Source organism: Apium graveolens, chromosome 3 (assembly GCF_009905375.1).
Source record: "Apium graveolens cultivar Ventura chromosome 3, ASM990537v1, whole genome shotgun sequence".
NCBI lineage: Eukaryota > Viridiplantae > Streptophyta > Magnoliopsida > Apiales > Apiaceae > Apium > Apium graveolens.
Genome location: NC_133649.1, coordinates 215037860 through 215057519, shown reverse-complemented (window position 1 = coordinate 215057519; position 19660 = coordinate 215037860). Strand labels below are relative to the sequence as shown.

Genomic DNA, 19660 nt, shown 5'->3' with positions numbered 1-19660 from the left:
ACATTTGTCCTGGTTGCAGAAATCGTAACTAATTAATTTAGATATTGATTTGTGATAAAATAATCGATTTGTGATTTATCATGCAATTTTTGAAAAATTCGATTATTTATCGGTAACTTTTCAGTCATTTATGGAATCGGCTAATATTTTGAACGATTTATCAGCATTTTTTGAAAATCTGGCAATAAAGTAGATGAATTCATGAAATCGAAATTGTAATTAATTTATTAAATTAAAAAATGTACGAGTTCTCATTTATTTAACGGACTATATTTACATTCAACCATTTATGAGTTTTAAGTAAATTACCTTCTTTTTTCAACACAACTGTCCTATTTTATTGCTGAAAGAAAGAAAGTGACATTTACTTATTATTGCCGGCGAGAGAGGGAGAGAGAGAGGGAGAGAGAGAGAGAGAGAGATTTGGTCATCAGAGGCGAACGATTCAACAGCAATACTCGCACTACTACTACTTCTACTTTCGCGGCTAAATTCAGGTATCTTACATTCATTCATTCAACCCTATACTTACAACATTACTTATACTACATTTAATATAACTAATCTATCTCTCTCTTCCTTATTTCTCTCTCTACATCTTCAATTACTCTCTTCATCTACCCCCCCTCTCCCCACATTTTGCATTTTCTTGATAACCCATCTTCTCATTTCTCTTCTTAGGGTTAGGGTTTGTTTTAATTACACTTTCAATCAAGATTATTATTTTAATCTTTTTATTAGTATTCTATGTTTGCATTTCAAGAACTGAGTTTTTTGTATTTGTGAAAAAAGATTGATTGAAGTATTATCAGGTCTTCCTCAAGAAGATCTGAAGCAACAAAGATGAGTGCTTCCAGGTTCATCAAATGCGTTACGGTTGGCGATGGTGCTGTTGGCAAGACTTGCTTGTTGATTTCTTACACCAGCAATACCTTCCCCACTGTTAGTGCCATTTTTATTTATGTTTATCTGTTTTCCATTGTGGGTATTTTTATTAATCGAAAGAATATCGTGGATTGTTGTTGATCATTGCCCGTTGTCCCATTGAATTTTGAGGCGTCTATTCAAAAGATTAATTTGATGTACATTGTATTGTTTCATTCTTGGATGTATTGATTGATGACTATTTTCATAGGGTTGTTACCTTCTGACAGTTGACAATGTTCTGTCACATATGGTAAAGACTTTTTACAAGGGGTTTCCTTGTGTTTGGTGCTCTTCATAACATGCTTTCCGTATTTCTATGTTTCGGAAAACAGGATTATGTGCCGACTGTGTTTGACAATTTCAGTGCAAATGTGGTTGTCAATGGGGCCACTGTTAACCTAGGCTTGTGGGACACTGCTGGTAAATATATGAGATATATTTCAAATCTTTAGCTTTATAAATAAATCTTGATGTTGTTGCGTGCTTGAAATGATTATGTAAAACAGGACAGGAAGATTACAACAGGTTAAGACCTTTGAGTTATCGTGGAGCAGATGTTTTCATTTTGGCCTTCTCTCTCATCAGCAAGGCTAGCTATGAAAATGTTTCCAAGAAGGTGAGACTTTTGTTTTATTAAATTCATTTTTTTTAGTTTACAGTTAGGTGTCCTTGTTCGCTGTTTTGACATTAGCATTTATTCATTAACATTGTTTTGGTGCCATTTTCAGTGGATTCCTGAGCTGAAACATTATGCTCCTGGTGTTCCAATAGTACTCGTTGGAACAAAGCTTGGTGAGATTACCTTGCCCTCTTGGCAATGCTAGTAGTTGTTGATTCATTATGTGAGCCATTAAGGAAACCTTTCTTTCCTGGGGATAAATGAAGCCTCTTATTTGATTTGAGCAGGGCAGCAATAAACTGTCTGCCCTTCCAGCATTCATGTTCCATTCAATCCAGGAACCTTATTTACCAAGTGCATAATTTCACAAAGTATCATATTAAATGCATACTGGATCACCTAAACAATATATCTTGATAACATTTTCCTAGATATAGTAAAGTTTGATTACACATTTTCTTGTAATTCAATAATATGAGTAATATGAGCCGCTTGCAATATCCAAGGCACTGATTACCGCATTTCATGTTCAGTTACCTTGTTCTCAAGGCTTTTAAAAAACTGTTTTGTTGATCATTAAGTATCATGAATGTCTAAGCCATTAATGTCAATTTCAATTGGTTTCAGATCTCCGTGACGATAAACAATTCTTTGTTGACCATCCTGGTTCCGTGCCCATAACTGAAGCTCAGGTTAGAATTTGGTAGTAGATGAATGAATTTATTTGAATGTACATCTTATTATTGGCATTGTTTAATATATTGACTTGAAGGGAGAGGAGTTGATGAAGATGATAGGAGCACCTTCCTACATCGAATGTAGTTCAAAAACACAGCAGGTAACAGAGAGCACTTGATGAGGGACTTGTATTAATTATGTTCTCTTGTAGAGAAAATTGCTTATAGATTATATATTTTTGTTTACTGCTGCTGTTCTATTCCACATCTGATTGCGCTCATAAAGCTGCTGTTTTTTTCTGCTGTTGCAGAATGTAAAGGGAGTTTTTGATGCTGCCATTAAAGTTGTCCTCCAGCCTCCCAAGGCAAAGAAGAAGAAGGGAAAGGCAGCTTGCTCTATATTGTGATCACATTTAGGATCCAGAAGATAACTTCTCATCTGTTCTTGTTGCTTTTAGAAGTCTTGTCCTTTTATGTTCCCTTTGTCTCGAAGGAAGTTAGAAGGGTCATGATATGATGTTTCTCGGCTTGAAGTAATAGTGATCAAAGCGAAGAATCAGCTGGTTTTTCTCGATTGCATATTATTCTGATCGTAGACAAACACTACCTAGTACTACTACCTAGTCTGTCACTTTAAGTTTGTTTCAAGTATTAATTGACTTGTGATCCAACTAGGAAAACTGTCTTTCATGCATTCAATACTACTTTATTTCAATCCAAATAGTTGAAGATGTTTTATTATCTTTTTATAAATGTGTAGTTAGTCAAGAAACTCGGTTACTCTAAAATACATAACTGCAAGTCTGCAACTGTTTCTGTTGATTTGTCTGCCTTAATCGTATATCCAGTGTTTGTTCTTTGGTGGTCTTTGGACTCCGAAACTCTCTAAAGACGTGACTGTTATAGCTTGGCTAGTATGAACCCTACCAGTTCATACTGAATATTCTTGGAAGATTTAGCTTGTATGTGTGATCTTGAATAGCTACCGTGAGTCTGCCGTGAACTATAATATAGCCTAACCATCACGCACCTCGGTTCTGTGGTGGGGGGCTGATGGAAGATCAAAAGTAGTAAAATGGTGCTTAGGAGGTAAATTTGAAAAGGGTTTTTGCAGAACTGGAGGCCTTAAAAAGGCAAGAATATGAGAGTTCAGAAGTGGCAGAGGTTTGTGTGCGTGCGTGTGCGGTGTGTCATAGTGTTTAGTTCATTTGAAGCAATAGCAATAGGCATCTTGTAGAGTTGAGAATAACAAAGGATGGAAGCGGAGGAAATTGATGGGCATTAAAAGATGATTCTTTACATATTTGGGTAGGATGCAAATTGGCAAAAGGCATTACTTACACCATCACCATCCAAGGTAGCTAATAGTTAGTGTTCTGTTCACCATAACCCACTTTTCAGATTCCTGAGAATGGGGGGTGGCTGGAAACATGTTATGCGAGTTACGGAATACCGTATACGAAAGCAGCACTTGGGCAATTAGATACTTGAAGTTCGCACATGATTTTCGAGCACTTGAAATCTCCCAAATAGAAAGTGCTTGTAAAATTAAAGATAATGACATATCGGTCCATTTTCTACACAATTACGCTTCTCTTGCAAAGTTGTGGACACAGACGAGTTGAAAAATCTCTTCAAAAAATAGGCATTATTATGTTTTAGGCTCGATACTCGAATCACTCATCCGCGCGATCGGTTAAACGTATACTCCTTTCCAAGGCATATAAGCTTGGAAAACAAATGTTGTTTTGTCTAAAAATGCCTATGAAGTGATATGCACAGGTTCTGGAAGCTGTTTGCTCTATTCTAAATAAAATCAGTTGTAGTTTCATTGACAATTGTCAACCTTTTTGAGATGCCCATTACTTCCCATTCCTATCTTTCTTTCTATGTATCATTATCTATATTGTTCATTTTCATTTTGAACATTCTCTTCCACTCGTGGTGGTGGCATAAAACTTGCGGAATATGGTCTGTTAACCAATGACCCATTGCATCAGTCTCAAAAGTATTACATTCTATTTAGACCATGTTAATATTCTATGCCCACTTCTCCACTTATCATCATTTATCCTTCCACAATTTCTCACACTCTCTATCTCTATATATAACTCTCCATAGCACATCACATATATCATGAATTCCCGGTCTTTATATAACATATAATCGACCTACAATTTTGATCAACAATAAGCTTGTTGGAATGGCATCAAGAAGAATTCTCAAAGAGCTCAAGGACTTGCAACGAGATCCCCCGACCTCCTGCAGTGCAGGTTTATACTTAACTAGTTACTAGTTTTATCTTTTCCGATATTACTTCTTTCTTTCATCATGATTTTGCATATCTGAACCAAGGCTTATTTATATTTCTAAGAGATTTTGATATATAATGGTGAGTATAAATTTCAGGACCTGTAGCACAGGATATGTTCCATTGGCAGGCAACTATAATTGGTCCGAATGATAGCCCCTATTCTGGTGGTGTTTTCCAGGTCACCATCCATTTCCCACCTGACTATCCATTCAAACCTCCCAAGGTTAGCTTCAAATTATATAAACACAGGCAATACTTACATCAGTTACATAACTCAGTTTTTTTATCAAAATTTTATCTTCATTGGCAGGTTGCCTTCAGGACCAAAGTTTTCCACCCGAATATAAACAACAATGGAAACATCTGTCTCGATATACTTAAAGATCAATGGAGTCCTGCACTTACCATTTCAAAGGTCATTTATATTTAGTATAAACATATTTCTTGATCCCTCTTCATATCTCTCTTCCTGCAGCATTAGCAGTGATAGTACACAACTCATTATTGTTATAATTTGCATTATGCAGGTTTTACTATCAATATGTTCGCTGCTCACTGATCCTAATCCTGATGATCCTCTAGTTCCAGAAATAGCTCACATGTATAAGACAGACAAGAACAAGTATGAATCCATGGGACGCAGTTGGACTCAGAAATATGCAATGTTCTGAATGATGCTCATCAGATTTCAAAAACATACCAAGTGCGGATAATAATGCATAATTTTGTTGTAAAAAATATATGCGTTCGCTCAGCCTCATTATAATATTATCATTTTCTTTTTACTACAACTTCACACAAACTGCCAGGCTATGTAATATCTACAGAAGATACAAATCTGATGTAATTCCTTTTCTACTTGTGCCAACTAGCCAAAAGCTAAAATAGCTATCATTACATATGAATGTTTGTGTTGCTCAATAATATTTACTAGTTTGGAACAAGATGCACATCACTTAACAATGCAACCCATTTTTCAAAGCAGATTACTGAACAAGCTAGTTGGCTTTTATATCAACTTTACCTCTAAAACAGACTCAGTAAATGACTGTTTTAAAGAGTCTCATGTAAAAATAATAATTTGAATTGCGGTACTCAAAATGAAAATTTAACTACAATAACTAACCACTACCCCTCAACTATTCTCTAACAGGGTTAAAATATATATCCTCGATTCTTTACAAATATCCTGTACAAGCCAGATCAAGTACTTTATCACTGTTTCCTACAGAAGCAACTGCACTCGGTTACTTCCCTCAAAGTCAAGCGACTTGGAGACTCGCCTTATTGGGCAGTACGTGGTGTATCCATGGACCACCTACAGGACTATAACAGCTGATGGTAGTACCTCCTAACGTAGCTGGTAGCACTTGACAACTATGAAATCACTAGCAACTACAATTAAGCAGACATCAACCTTTTTCACCCATATCATATATTAAAATTGACACACTAGTGTCACTCAAGAGCATATTATGTTATATTCACATTCTATTTTTTTGGTTTTATTGCAATAGGTGTGTTAATCTGATACCTGATTGTACCTGATAAACTCAAATAAATCTCAACTATTTACTTGCCCATGGGACAGCACCATATTATCATCAATATATTCCGAAAGCCTAAGAATAGAGTAAATATTCTAGGAATGTATGTTTTTAAGAAATCTTTCGTTCATCATAAACTTATTACTTTATTCACTCAGAAAGGTAAAGGTCAACTTGATGCATTCCTTTGCAATGTATCAATTCATTTATATTAATCTTGTGAAGTCAAATTACAAAGCCCTAATGGCCTTCTGAACATACAGAACTTCTCAAATGTACAAGCACCTATCTAGAGTATTACATTGCATTTAACTTAAGATTCTTTCAAATAGGATCATGGAATATCTATAATTCCTTCACTAAAACCAACAAGGAAACAAACCCATACCTTTTAAACGAGTAAAAAATTTGTGGCTGCGAACTTAAGAATGTTCCACAATGGATCCAGTCATCAAGTAGGTTCATATCTTAATGGACTCGTATTTCTCTCCTACTGCTCCACCTTTGTCCTTTTGGAACTGAATGTACCGCATCGTGCTGGCAAAGAAAGCATCTGCAGCTGGATCTGAAGTCGTATTGTCGCTTTGCATTTCAGTTGTGATCAATTCAATTAGTCCCTGAATTGAAGCAACTGTGACCTGTGGGTTCCCTTTCTCAAAGAAATAGAGATACCTGAGATTTTATAAAAGATGTTATTTCATTTTCAATTGTAAGTGGAGAGTATCTGGAGATGTAAAGACAATAGACAAACTAATTACTTGTTCAGTATCTCGATAAAGAGCATGACCGATCCACTGCTACCTCGTGTTGCAGTAGCCATTTGTTGAACAGCATTGGCTATTCTCAATGCACGTTTTAAGCAAAACATGACCCTGGATCAGAGATATGTTTTAAAAGAGATATTTAAGTAAAAACACAAGAGATACTTGAGTCTGTCCACAGCCCAAAATGTCTTAAGAAATTTAGATACAGAAAAACAAACAATAAGAGACTTCAGAACAAAAGGATCTTGAATTTCATAAACACATCAGACCCATGACTAAAAGATCCACAAGAAATGCAGTTGATGATTGCAATGTCATGAAGATTTCAATGCTAAACAACTTCGTAATAAATGCTAAAAGGTGCTGTAATGCACCTCTCCCCATCTTTGATGCTATCTTGATCGTCAACCCAAAAGAGATGTGAGCACGCATAAACAGCTCTGCACTGCTCAGGCTTCTTCAAAAGCTTTGCAGAATACTGCCCAAGTAAAAAGAAAATCCTTATATGAAGCCTGGTTATCTGGACAAAACACAACAAAAACACCATTTTGTACACTTACCCCAGTAGCCTTGTGTGTTAGGGTATCCCTATTTTCAACACCAAAAACATGTAACCTTTGCAGAGAACCTATAATTAGGTGTATTGCTGTCACTTGTGCTTTCGAATCCTATTAAAATATGAAAAGAAAAAACAGTAAGCATAACTTGACAATTCTTTGCAGGCTTCAAAGTTGACTGTTCATGAAAAATATATCTTGACCGCATACCGATATTTCTTCCTCGTAGAGTATATATGCTTGGGTGAAAAATTCATATGCTACAGGCTCTAGGTCACAGTCATTGGCTGCCTGAGAATCAACAAAACATCACAAGAGCAGGTACAGTTAGAACAGAACATTGACATTCGGTGATGATCGAAAAGGTATAGACTGCTTGTACCTCAGCACATTGTAGGTATAATCGCAGAGCCAGTTCAGGTACAGGAATGACAGATAGAGCCTCGATCATCTGCAATACATTACCACACACATTAAGAGCATTTGTAAAATGACTGCAGCAAAATACTAGAATTTGGATAAAGAGTTTAATGCAAAAACAAAAGACTTATATAAAACGATGTTTAAATTAGAGAAAAAAGGATTGGAAATTGATACAGGGAGAAAAACATTTATACTTTTATTCGGACTACAATGATCAGGGTAGAGCTAAGGTCGACTAGATAACTAGTTAACATTCATATAGGCATGTTGAATCCCATAACCTGAGTTTCTAAAACAAAGGTATATATCTGAGTTTACCATGATGCCTCTTGTAGCACAGACTATGAGATGCCATTTCTTGATTAGTAGAGTTTACCTGGTTCAGTATCTGGAAAATTTTCTTTGGCGTCACTGCTGTATCTTCCTCTTCTTCACCAGCATTTTCATCCTGGCTCTGCAGCCGCCTAACCAGCTGCATGTAGGACAATTGAGATGTCAGCATACTGCAGATAAGAAACAGTGCAACAGAAAACATAGAATGTGGCAATTGATATTAGTTGGGAAGACCTACAAGATACTAGGGCCGATCAAAATTATTTCTATTTAGCACACAAGACACTAGAGACCCTCTTATCAATACTGAGTAACAGTTGATTTTATTTGCTGCTGCGCATTCGCAATCCATAACTTTGTTAACAACATACATTTAGGTAAAAAAATTATAAGGCAGAAGTACAGAGAGGTCGTTAACAGTCTTACCTTGAGAGAACAAAAAATGAGGGGAGGGACAGTAAAAGGAAGCCGTTTTGCTCCTCCTGCCATGATATGCTTTTTCATAGTACCTATGATCTGAAACACATAATAGAAAGAGGTCAGGCGCCAAAATCATTACAGTGACAACAGAATTTGCAATGAGAAGTTAACCAGCTCAACCGTTAGTGTGTCATGTCATCTGACATGCATATTAATTGGTACTTCAGAACATAGAGGTTAATAGGTTATATAGGATTAGATAATAGATCATGGAACACAAAAAAAATTTATAGTAAAATAAAGAAACTTGTTTCATCACCAAAAAGGGATTGATAATAGAACTAGTAACAACTGAGATATGCAACTGATGTGAAAACCATAAACGTGGAGCCAGTTCAGGCTATTCAGCTAAAACTTAAGACAAATAGGAGCTATTTATCCAGGACAGACAATATTCCAGAATACGCATATTAAATACCTAGGGTAGACACCTGATATGGAAAAATATTAAGCTAAACAAATACGAATTTAATTACAGTCACTAGCAAACACTCTCAGCTCCTACAAAGGGACTAAACATGTGTTTAGATTGTGGCATAGAAACCATACCAACCAACAAAAGGGCCTATGCAAAATAGAAACATGGGAGGACTTCAAGAAAGAACTTATGAGACAATTTGTTTGCGGAATGTGGTCTACCAGATAGGGAAAAAAACTGAACAAGATGTGATACAATTCCTTTATAAAGGTTGATATAGCTTTATTTCATAACATAGATCCTGCTATTTATTTATTTTGGCAAAAAACCATTAAGCACAAGAGTCCAGTCAATGAGTTTCAGGTGGTGCAGATTATGTATAAAGGTATGCTTCAAATTTTCAAACTGGTGACTTCACATTGTACAATTGATAATCAAATTGAGTGTTTTAATTATTCCACATCAAATTAAGTATGAGTGATATTAGTTTATACTAAGAAATGACCTAGCCGTCACTGGAGCGCCGAGGAGTCTGCACATAAAATGTACCTCAATGCAATAAAATTCTTCTCAAGTACGAAATCATAGTGTTACCTTTAACATCTCTTTTGGATCATCATTATATAGCATCTGGATAAGGCGTGCAACAGCATTCTGTTCCTCATTAAAATCTTCATCATCAACCTGAGTATGGGAGAAAAAGTTCTTAAGACATACTTACTTTCAACCAACATAAGTGATCATTATGGATTTAGTATTAACATATAGATTAAATGGAATATCTCAACTCTGCAACCAAAATGAGAAGTCCTGACTTCTATTAGACAGAATAATTAATAAAATTATAAAATGATATATAGTTATCACCTCATCAAGATTTCCATCCAAATCCTTAATAAGCCCCTTGATTAGTTCAAAAAGAGCTTCAACCTACAGAGAAACACATAACCTGTTATTTAAGAGTTAAACCTACGAGAATGGATGTATTGTGATAAACTGACCTTGTCTGCTGTGGAGATGCAAGTCTTGTTCTTCATGATAGTTTGAACGATAACATTAGCCATCACTCTATTAGTTCCTTGGTCCAGGAACTCTAACACACGGGGGTAGTTGGTAAGTTTTAATGCAATGTCTATATCATTATATTTCTCCAAAGGAGCACTTAGAAGAGCAACAATCTGCTTTGTGGCTTTACTATCTTCAAGCTTTCCAATGACAGAAAGTTTACCTACACATGCACCCTATAAAAAAACCTAATAAATTCAGCAATACAAATAAATTTAAACGTACATGTCATTATATATTTCATAGGACTACTGTGTAAAGAACTAGATCATTTGGGAGGAGAGGGGAACAGAGGCATGAAATCATGCTCAGATCCTTGCCATACTGAACTTTCTGGTTCTGAGTCAACCACTATGAAAACAAACTGATGACTCGATCGATGAATTTAACCAAGACAAGAGCCAGATCTACTGGAATTGTTGGAGCTACTACGTTTTGCTAAATGAATATTCAAGCAAGTAACATGCAGTTCTTGCTACTCAGGTTTGACTCAGCTCTGAAGAGAATACAAAAGATACACTTCCTGTGCTCAGGTCTCAACCATGGGTGAGCAATTGATTTCGAAATACTATATCTTCCGGGTCAGGATAATCATGAACCCTTGCAAGTAACATGTTTAAAGTTTAAACACGGCTTTTCTATAAATTAAAGATTAAAATTACAACACTGTAATCACCAAAGTAAAGTTGCGTTTCAGTTTTATATCTCTCTTCTTTTCTTAGTTTACAGCTATAATTCCAGATAAGGAGGGGCAGTACTGAACTAAGAGTAAACTAAACGAGCTTTAACAGATGATTGATATGACGAGCCTGGAAATGATACTTGTAAGCATCTTAGCAAAAGCTTCACAACCTTTTTGCACGACGTTCATATAACACTGTGGCTTCATGCCACATATAGAACAAAGGAACATGTCTGTTGCATATTTATTACAAAGGTCAGAAATATTTTTAATTAGATTTATCTGATTTTACGAAACTTTTATATCCATTCAACACAATATGTCTGGTAAAATATGTTGGATAGATCTTATATAATGAGTGTTAGAAGACAATACTAAAGGTTGTATAGCTAAATCAAAGATAGTCCTCCAAACAATAAATTAATTACAATGAGTATTCGCGAAGCTCTTGCAGTTATTTATCGTTAACATGAGAAAGTAGAGACTTTGCAAGAAGGCAGCTGACCCACAAAAATCATGATCTTTAATATTGATATATTCTGAAGGCAAAACCTACCAAAATTTGATCCACATAGTCAAGACGGTCATGGTGGACATGAAGAGTAAATGTCAGCAGAGAAGAGTATAATGTTACAACTCCATCAATAGGCATGTCATCTTGAGCTTCTATGACCTGCATCAACACAGAAGCTCAAACAAGATATATAACATACCTAGAAGCAAAAAGATAATGTGAAGCACTTGCACTGAGATCAAAAGTTTTTGTCAATGTCAACAGGTAATTACAATACTAGCAGACAGACAAAATTGGAAAAACATAATAATAATGATAATCAGAGACTTCTCGAACATTAAATGTTTATATAAATATTTATGAAGTCAAAAATGTAACATCATTTCGAGATATCACAAAGTTTCTAATGCGCAGAATCTTAAACTACTGAAATTACCTTTCCTATGGCGTTGCTCAGTTTTGCAAAAGCTTCCACTTGGAAGAACTCAGGTAAAACCTACAGAACAAATCATTAGGCTCTGAAATACATACGTAGTTCCTGAATTCCAAGTCAAAAGCACAAGTTACTCACCTCTGAACTTGAAGCGGCATAATTTGAAAGCCTCTCCATTAATCGAGAAAGAATAGTTTTGATATCAACGGATGGCTGAAACAAACCAGCCAGGCACAAAAATTAGATGGTTCAATAAATAATTCTTTACGATCATATATAAGATCACGGAAAATTATAGATATTTCATTCTGAAAGCAACTTCTGTTCCAATTGCAATTTAAATGCATCTAAAACCAATGCCATTTAGTATATTGATATCGTGAAGAAATCACTGAATGAACTTTTACAAATTAGGGACATGTTGTCATTACAGAAATCTTCAATACAAATCATAACTCTTTTATTATCACATGCATGCAAGTACGGCCTGTAATGTGCTTGAAGTTCAATATTTGATGATGTGCCCATATCATATTTCAGTATAAGTCTCAACAAAGAAGCTTTGTGATGCGCAAAAGAAGTCATCCAACCAACCTGAAGCTGGGGGCAGGCACCCAATATAATTTCAAGAGTTTGCAAGTGATAATCATCAGGAAACACCTGAATGATGCAATCCATCAAATAGTATTGTGCAAGCTCATCTTTACAATTCACGACCTATAAAAACATGATTGCCATACAAGATCATCAATCTATACTCCAAGAGCAACCTCGTAAATTGTACAGCTTCTAAAAATAGAAGTAATCGATAAACAGCACTTGCCTGCTCCAAGATTCTTGGAAGCACAGTATCTCTATACAAATCAAGGTCAACACCTTCAATTTGACCAAGAACATGCAAATTCTTTCCTACCTGATCAACATGGAACAGAAAAATAACCTCTAATAATTGGAAAACAGATATCAATCCTAACATGATTTTCAAGTGAAATAAACACAAGGGCTAAGATTACTGAAAATTACAAGATCACGAAGCTCGCTTCTTTCCTTCTCTCTTTTCTCCTTCTCCCGTGCAGGTCCCTGCAGACCATAGAGGTCAAAGACAAGCCTCAAATATAATCAGCTAACAGTAAGATGATTGAGAATCGCAAGAACACGTGTATAACCACAAAGAATGCTCTGGCATTTTTTTGTGCCCAGGGCAGTCATTGTGACCTCATGCAAGTCTAAATGAGAAAGCATATAGCACAATTAATAATCCAACCAACCTGATGTTGCATCCGGACCCAAAGTTTGTTCATTTCTGTGAAATTCTGAAGTACAAACTCTACAGCATCTGAAACTGTATCTGCATCACTGCAGAAATTGGGGAACAAATAGATATCAGATCGTTGACATGACTCCCCAATGGTATAAAATGTCGAGGATATAACATATTTATTGCCATAACTATGGAGTCACAACATTCAAACCCTGCTTCTATCCATCTATCTCTATCTATCAATTTTGTCAATCAATCTATGTATATAAGGATATACCTTTCAATATTCAGAAAATGTAATAGGTGACACCTGATCTACTAAATGCTGGAAGCAAGGTTATCACGGCGCCAAGTCGACCCTCGAAGCCTGAGTACCTTCGTGAAGACTAGTCGACAAGTCGTCCGACTAGTCGTAAAAAGTCGACAAAGTGTTCATTATACGTATAATTACTAGATTTAATATATAATATATTTGAACACGTTAATTTTATAATTTAGATTAAAAGTAATAGAATAATTAGTTCAAAATAAGCATGGTACATCACAATTATGGTTATGAAGCCCCCAAGTCGGGCTACGAGACTCTTGGGTGACCTTCACGTCAACTAGTCGACGACAAGTCGGGTTTGAAGACTCTTGGCGCCTGAGTACCTTCGTGTCGACTAGTCGCTGACTAGTCGTCGACTAGTCGTCTTCGTGATAACAATGGCTGGAAGAAGGTCTAATAACAGACTAAAGCATTTCATTCCAGATTCAATTAATTAGAACAATTGACAACTATAGCTGACACGTCATGGATTAGCTCCGCACAAGTGTTAAATAGATCTTGTTGAGCTTATGCAAAGGAAACTAAGTCTCAAAGCAACTATACAAGTAGGTGATGGTGATGTACCTCTAGTCAGTGCCATTATAAGAGCACGAGCATTTTGAGATGTCCTAGATTCTGCAACTTTTTTAACACCTATAAAGTCTGTCTACGTGTTAATATATGACTTACAAAACATCTATGTTACTATTATCTTTGTTTCACCTTAAAAATGCATGTGGAACACTTGTCATTTCGCACGATATGGGCAGCAAACAGCCTAATTAGGGCAAAAACATGTCAATTTTTACATGTGTTGCCAAGTCCAGCGCTTGGACACGTGTCCATATTAGACACTGAATCCAGGGAACCCACAGATTTATTTCAAATTAGACAGTTACCAAAAAGCTACACAAAAACATTTCATTAACAAATTAGTGTAGCTTGCAATCTTCAAAATCAACATTTTATTTTAGTATTCCTGTCAACCTCAGCAGAAAATGTTCTCAAGTCGGACCGTTCTCCGCAGGAGATGGAATTTTTGTGATGGTTTCTTGTTTGTGGGATAGGACTTAATTGTTCGGGTTGTAAAAATATTATTCCAATATTTAACTAGTATCTAAAATAAAACAAGAAACCAATCCGGTCTTGATACAATCACAGCAATTTCTTGAAGCATAAACATATGGATTACTCTCCCCTTATTTTGCATTGACGGATTTTATAAGAAGTTAATGTTCGTACCCTTCGTACTCGGAACCGATATCAGGTAACTTGTCCCTGCTAACTTGGGATAAATAACTCCTAAGGAAAAGCCCACGTAGCGGATGTTGTATTCCACGACACATTTCCACAAGGTCTTTTAAAACATCCTTAGCAGGAGCCTCCTTAGACCTGATGTACACAGATCCCACTGTACAGAGGAGATACCTGATGCCAGAAAAAGAAGAGACCATAAATCTATTTAGCATCAAGGTTTGACTTGTATTTAATATAATCCTATTTACTTGATAATCCAACATGCAGCTTTTGAAGGAAGCATGGTTGAACTCAATAAACTTAATATTAAAAACATAAAAAGTAAGTAAGAATATCAGCTTCTTTTAATGTATGCTATTCTGCAACTTGCTTCTTTAGAGGGGTCTAAAAAGGTAGTTTCCGGAATAAGCGGTCATTTGAGAGAAGGAAACATGCCTATTTGGGGTGGGAAAACACTTTTCTTCAACTAAGTACTGATTCTGTGGACCCCCACTCCCAACAAACATCCTCCAAAACTTATAACAATCATTAATTGGGTAAAAATGAGCTAACTATTACTACATCAACATATACAGGAAAATTGTTTCCCCTGCGCTTAAGAGTTCCAAAAATAATATAAACACGACCGTTCCAGAAGTAAGCAGAAAGGCTAATACTATTGGGAATCAACAAGTACACAAATCAGGATTCTTTGTAGTCATATAGGGATTACAAATTTAATATGAAGATTGGTTAACAAGTAAACATCGTATAAAGATTAGTGAAATATGGAGCCACTAGCAATATTTGATCAGAATGAATTATGTGAATTAAGTCGTAGTCTCAACAACAGGCCTCCATGAATTAATGCATAAAAGATTACAATGCAGTCACCATATATTGATATTTAGTTAGGAGTTAATGCGATCCATTCAAACCGCATATGTTGGCTTAAGAAATTAGCACATAGTCAAACCGCCTTTATGTAAATGGTATAACATTGCAATACAAGCTTATTGGTAGTCAAGGGAGTAAGTCTACATATTTAAAACAATGTAATCTATTTTGGAAAAGGGAATTAACTGTTTTTCCACAACTAGGCATGTAGTTGATGGGAAAAAAGGCATACAAATGCTTAAACAAGACATAAGAAGTTTGTAGATGAGTGGGCACGATATGCATCTTCAGGTCTTTACTATAACAATAAGTCGGCCTCTTGATCTTTATTATCTATTTACACTAAGTAGTCTAATATGAAGCCTGATATACAGCATTTTTGGTGTAGTACAAAAAGTGAACCCCTAAAACCAAATTTGACAAGTACAAATCATTCAGAATTCAAAGAATGATATAGTAGTATAATTACGCAATGTGAAATTAGGAAAGGTTGGGGGTAATATAACTTACAGCCTGGGTAAGATGTTACCGGCATGCTGGACAAGTTCATAGAGCTCAATAGTAGAGCAACCGCGTTTAGTCTCTTCTCTGAAAAACATCTCGAGCTTTCGGAGTTCATCAAATGCTCGCATATCTAAATTAAGTAAAGGAGATAGGAAAGTTAAAAGTAGATAGGGAGGGAGGGAGGGAGGGAGCGAGAGAGAGAGAGAGAGGAGGGAGGGAGAGGGAGAGAGAGAGAGAGAGAGAGAGAGAGAGAGAGAGAGAGAGAGAGAGAGAGAGAGAGTACAAAGTTCGTAGTATTTGTGAGGGGAGAGCCTGGAAGTGCGAAGCTCGGAGAGCATCTGAGCGGAGTATTTAAGTGCATCTTTGAGATTGTTAGAATCCTAATTGGATCCAATTCAAATGTTAATATCAGTAAAGAATTAGGGGCAAGCAAATCAATTAGTAGCAAGTAGTACACGTATAATAGAAATTAGGGGATGCATACAAGAGCACGATGCATATAGAAAGCATTTTGTTGAAGTCCGGCGATCCCAGCGGCTAGATACTTCTCTTCTTCATCTACTCCTCCGTCTGATATCATCTTCTCTCTCTCTCTATCTCTCCCAATCTCTCCTCTCTCTCTCTCTGTGATTAATCTGAATTGTTCTTATTTCCTGGTCTCCGCCTTGCCCACTCTCACGCTAACATGTACTGCCTGTGTATTGTTGATTCTACTGTCAACTCCAATGCCTTCTTTTTTATTTCTTTATTTTATCTTCTTCTTTTTTTCGAGAAATTATTTTATCTTTCAAATTCTACAGTCCTGACCTCTTTATAATAAATGAACCCAAGCCCAAACGTTACAAGTTAACTCACTCTGGCTGTCTGCATCATTTCTATCTATATAAAATTGGGCTGACAGCCCATTGTAGCATTTCAAGTCCAAAGCATGTTAAATTATTTATTCACTTCAAAAAGAAATTAGATGACAAATCTTCTCCGGCCCAGTCACCAAGGCTTCGATTTGCAGTTTGTCCCCCACCATACAGATATTTTATAACAATATTTTTGACACATCTGACTTGGTTAACATTGGTGACCACTTGAGACCGATCTTAAAAAGAGCTATATTAACAGTCAACCAACTCTTTGGTAATCCGAATGGCTATGATTCGACTCGAAGTCTAGACCACTGTCTAAACTCAACTCGGTTACTTTTTACGAGTCGAGTCGAGCTGGTTTTAGGGAGTTAATATTAAAGAATTGGCTCGTTTAATTTTATATTTAATCGAGCCAAAATCTCTATTTGAACTCGAATCGTCTATTTTCACGAGTAAAGTTGAGACAACTCGTTTAATTAAACGAGTTGAAACCTTTACTCAAACTCAACTCATTTAACGAAACAAGTCGACTCGAGTTTATTTAAACGGATTCGAGTTGGGGACTCGAACTCGAAGTCGTCCAACTCGAATTACAGTTCTAGTAATCCCTTGCATAATCTTGGGCAACCATATTCTTGATCAAGGTTCAAAATATCACGGCAGTATAGCTGAAAGTAACATGACCCCTTGAACATCCCATATGTATAATATAAGTTACATAATTTGGATTATGTAAAGTACTAATCGTTACTTGGGGAATATTCTTAACTTTTTTAGCCAACAATTTTGAAAGTAACGGGAGGAATATATGGTGTTAGTTGTTAGGTACTGAACTTAATAAATCAAGATATTTATTCTAAAATCAAACGCGCAAGAAATGCCAAGGGTTAAATATTAGTAAGTGAAACGGTAACTAAAATTGATCCAAAAGTTGTAGAAATTGATGATTAACTCAGATTATTTGGAATCAGAGAGACACCAAGTTGGTACTTAAACAAAATTTTATATATACGAGCACTGAAGCATAAACCTGTTAGATGTTCAGGTTTATGATGATTGCAGATAAACAGAAGATAAAAAGAATGCAAGTAACCGAGATTCAAGCTTTGCAGTTTGTTCAGATTTTCCAGCAGTGGCTATTTCTCAGGATTAGGTTTGTTAGGGTTTTATGTATATCTTGTTTATCTGGATAAACCTTATCTCAAACAAACCTACCACCTTATCTTATAAATCAAGTTTAAATCTCTCAAGCCTTATCTTTACTTGATTTATCTTTTTCAAACGTACTAACAGATTAGTTTCAAAGTTTCATTCAAATATTTTCAAACAAACTTATCTTCCAACCTTATCTTGTGTTTGAAAATAAATCTGTTAGAACTTTGCTTATAAATACAACTCTTCATTTCAGATTTGTAGCTAACACTTTCACGAGAATCTTTCATCATCTGAAATCATTTTCTTGTTTCATACCCGAGATATTCATATCCAGAAAAACAAGAAACCTAGTTTGAGTTGTAATCAATTTGTTTATTCTTGTACTTGTGTATTCATATCAACTTTGTGTCGGGTTGTGGCAAGCTTGATTTCAAAGTATAGCAAGGTAGCTAGAAGGCTAAGGAATAGCAGTGGGCTAGGTAGCAAGGTAGCTTGGGAAAGGGTTTCTTTCAGGTGCTATATTTGTAATCAATGAAAAGACTGTAAGTTCTTTTATTAAAGTTGATATAATACATTCTCTATGCTAGTTGGCATGGGGACTTGGATGTAGGCCATAGACTAGGTGTAGGGGCCGAACCAAGTGAAAACTTCTGGTGTTTTTACTTTTCAGTTCTCAGCATTCTGCATTTTATTTCTGTTATTTATTTTCTGCAGTGTTATTGAGACTGTCCCATACCCTGTCTCATTTGTAAAGGGACTGTCCCATTTGCATAAGAGACTGTCCCATTTTCCTTGACAGTTAGAATATTATTTTATCTATCGAGCCATCGAATTTCATTTGGTATCAGAGCAGGTGCATTTAATTCTCTTTTTAGTGTTTATTTTGCTAGCGATCCATGGCTCAACCAGATAGGTATTCAAACAATTATCCACCACTGCTTCATGGTGCTGAAAACTACAATGACTGGAAGTTTCGGATGAAAATTTTTCTCCAGCGTGATGCATTTGAATGGGATGTTGTAGAAAACGGTTTCACAATTCCTATGAAAGAAGGGAAGCCAAAATCTCTCAAGGATCTCTCTCCCGAAGAAGTGAACGCAATGAATTCCAATGCTAAAGCTATGAACTCACTTCTCAATGGCATGGTAGCTACAGAATTAAGAAAAGTTTCAGCATGTACTACTGCCAAGCAGATTTGGGATACGATCAAAGTCAGCCATGAAGGCACGTCTAAGGTACGTGAAGTAAAATTAAGTATGCTAATGAGTGACTATGAAGGTTTCAGGTTGGAAAGAGATGAAAGCGTGCGAGATGCTCAAGGGAGGTTTCTGACATTGATGAACTCCATCTCACTTCTGGAAAGGATCATTCCTCAATCTGAGATTAATAGGAAAATCCTCAGAGCAATGCCAAAGAAGTTTGCTCCAAAGGTTACCATTCTGCAGGATTCAACACTGCTTTCGACTATGGATACTCTAACACTGTTCAGTGAATTGGAAGAATTTGAAAACCAGCTACGCAGATATGATGAAGAAGATGAGGCTCCTCGTAAGAAAACTCTTGCACTTAATGCAGATGCAGACGAGTCTCCTGACGATTCTGATGAAGATATTGCTCTTCTAATAAAGAAGTTTCATAAATTTCTTGCCAAACGGAATGTTTCCAAACGACCTATGAAGTCACAGTT

At 36.1% G+C, this 19660-nt stretch overlaps 3 protein-coding genes across 4 annotated transcripts; 2 read left to right on the top strand and 1 right to left on the bottom strand.

Moving 5' to 3' along the window:
- Positions 1 to 338: 338 nt before the first annotated feature.
- LOC141713088 (rac-like GTP-binding protein RHO1) lies at positions 339 to 2944 on the top strand. Of its 2 annotated transcripts, none has more exons than XM_074516326.1 (8): positions 339 to 497; positions 813 to 942; positions 1260 to 1347; positions 1434 to 1543; positions 1656 to 1719; positions 2174 to 2238; positions 2319 to 2384; positions 2535 to 2944. In XM_074516326.1, the coding sequence occupies exons 2-8, from the start codon at positions 844 to 846 to the stop codon at positions 2628 to 2630; spliced, it is 588 nt and encodes a 195-aa protein (XP_074372427.1). In that variant the 5' UTR covers positions 339 to 497; positions 813 to 843; the 3' UTR covers positions 2631 to 2944. The 2 variants fall into 2 exon arrangements, with proteins under 2 accessions (XP_074372427.1, XP_074372426.1); XM_074516325.1 differs by having other exon boundaries at positions 356 to 497; positions 793 to 942.
- Positions 2945 to 4338: 1394 nt separating this feature from the next.
- LOC141713090 (SUMO-conjugating enzyme UBC9-like) lies at positions 4339 to 5461 on the top strand. The gene is made up of 4 exons (XM_074516327.1): positions 4339 to 4496; positions 4633 to 4760; positions 4848 to 4952; positions 5065 to 5461. The coding sequence occupies exons 1-4, from the start codon at positions 4427 to 4429 to the stop codon at positions 5206 to 5208; spliced, it is 447 nt and encodes a 148-aa protein (XP_074372428.1). The 5' UTR covers positions 4339 to 4426; the 3' UTR covers positions 5209 to 5461.
- A 786-nt stretch (positions 5462 to 6247) lies between these two features.
- LOC141713087 (vacuolar protein sorting-associated protein 35A-like) lies at positions 6248 to 16692 on the bottom strand. Its single transcript, XM_074516324.1, has 22 exons — positions 16443 to 16692; positions 16242 to 16338; positions 15965 to 16088; positions 14564 to 14749; positions 13022 to 13109; positions 12777 to 12833; positions 12577 to 12666; positions 12348 to 12470; positions 11892 to 11966; positions 11757 to 11816; positions 11363 to 11479; positions 10061 to 10300; positions 9927 to 9989; positions 9654 to 9743; positions 8588 to 8677; positions 8205 to 8300; positions 7788 to 7856; positions 7616 to 7696; positions 7409 to 7516; positions 7223 to 7326; positions 6843 to 6956; positions 6248 to 6756 (listed from the first exon to the last, which is right to left on the bottom strand). Exons 1-22 carry the CDS (start codon positions 16536 to 16538, stop codon positions 6546 to 6548), a joined length of 2379 nt encoding a protein of 792 aa, XP_074372425.1. The 5' UTR covers positions 16539 to 16692; the 3' UTR covers positions 6248 to 6545.
- Between the last annotated feature and the right edge of the window lie 2968 nt (positions 16693 to 19660).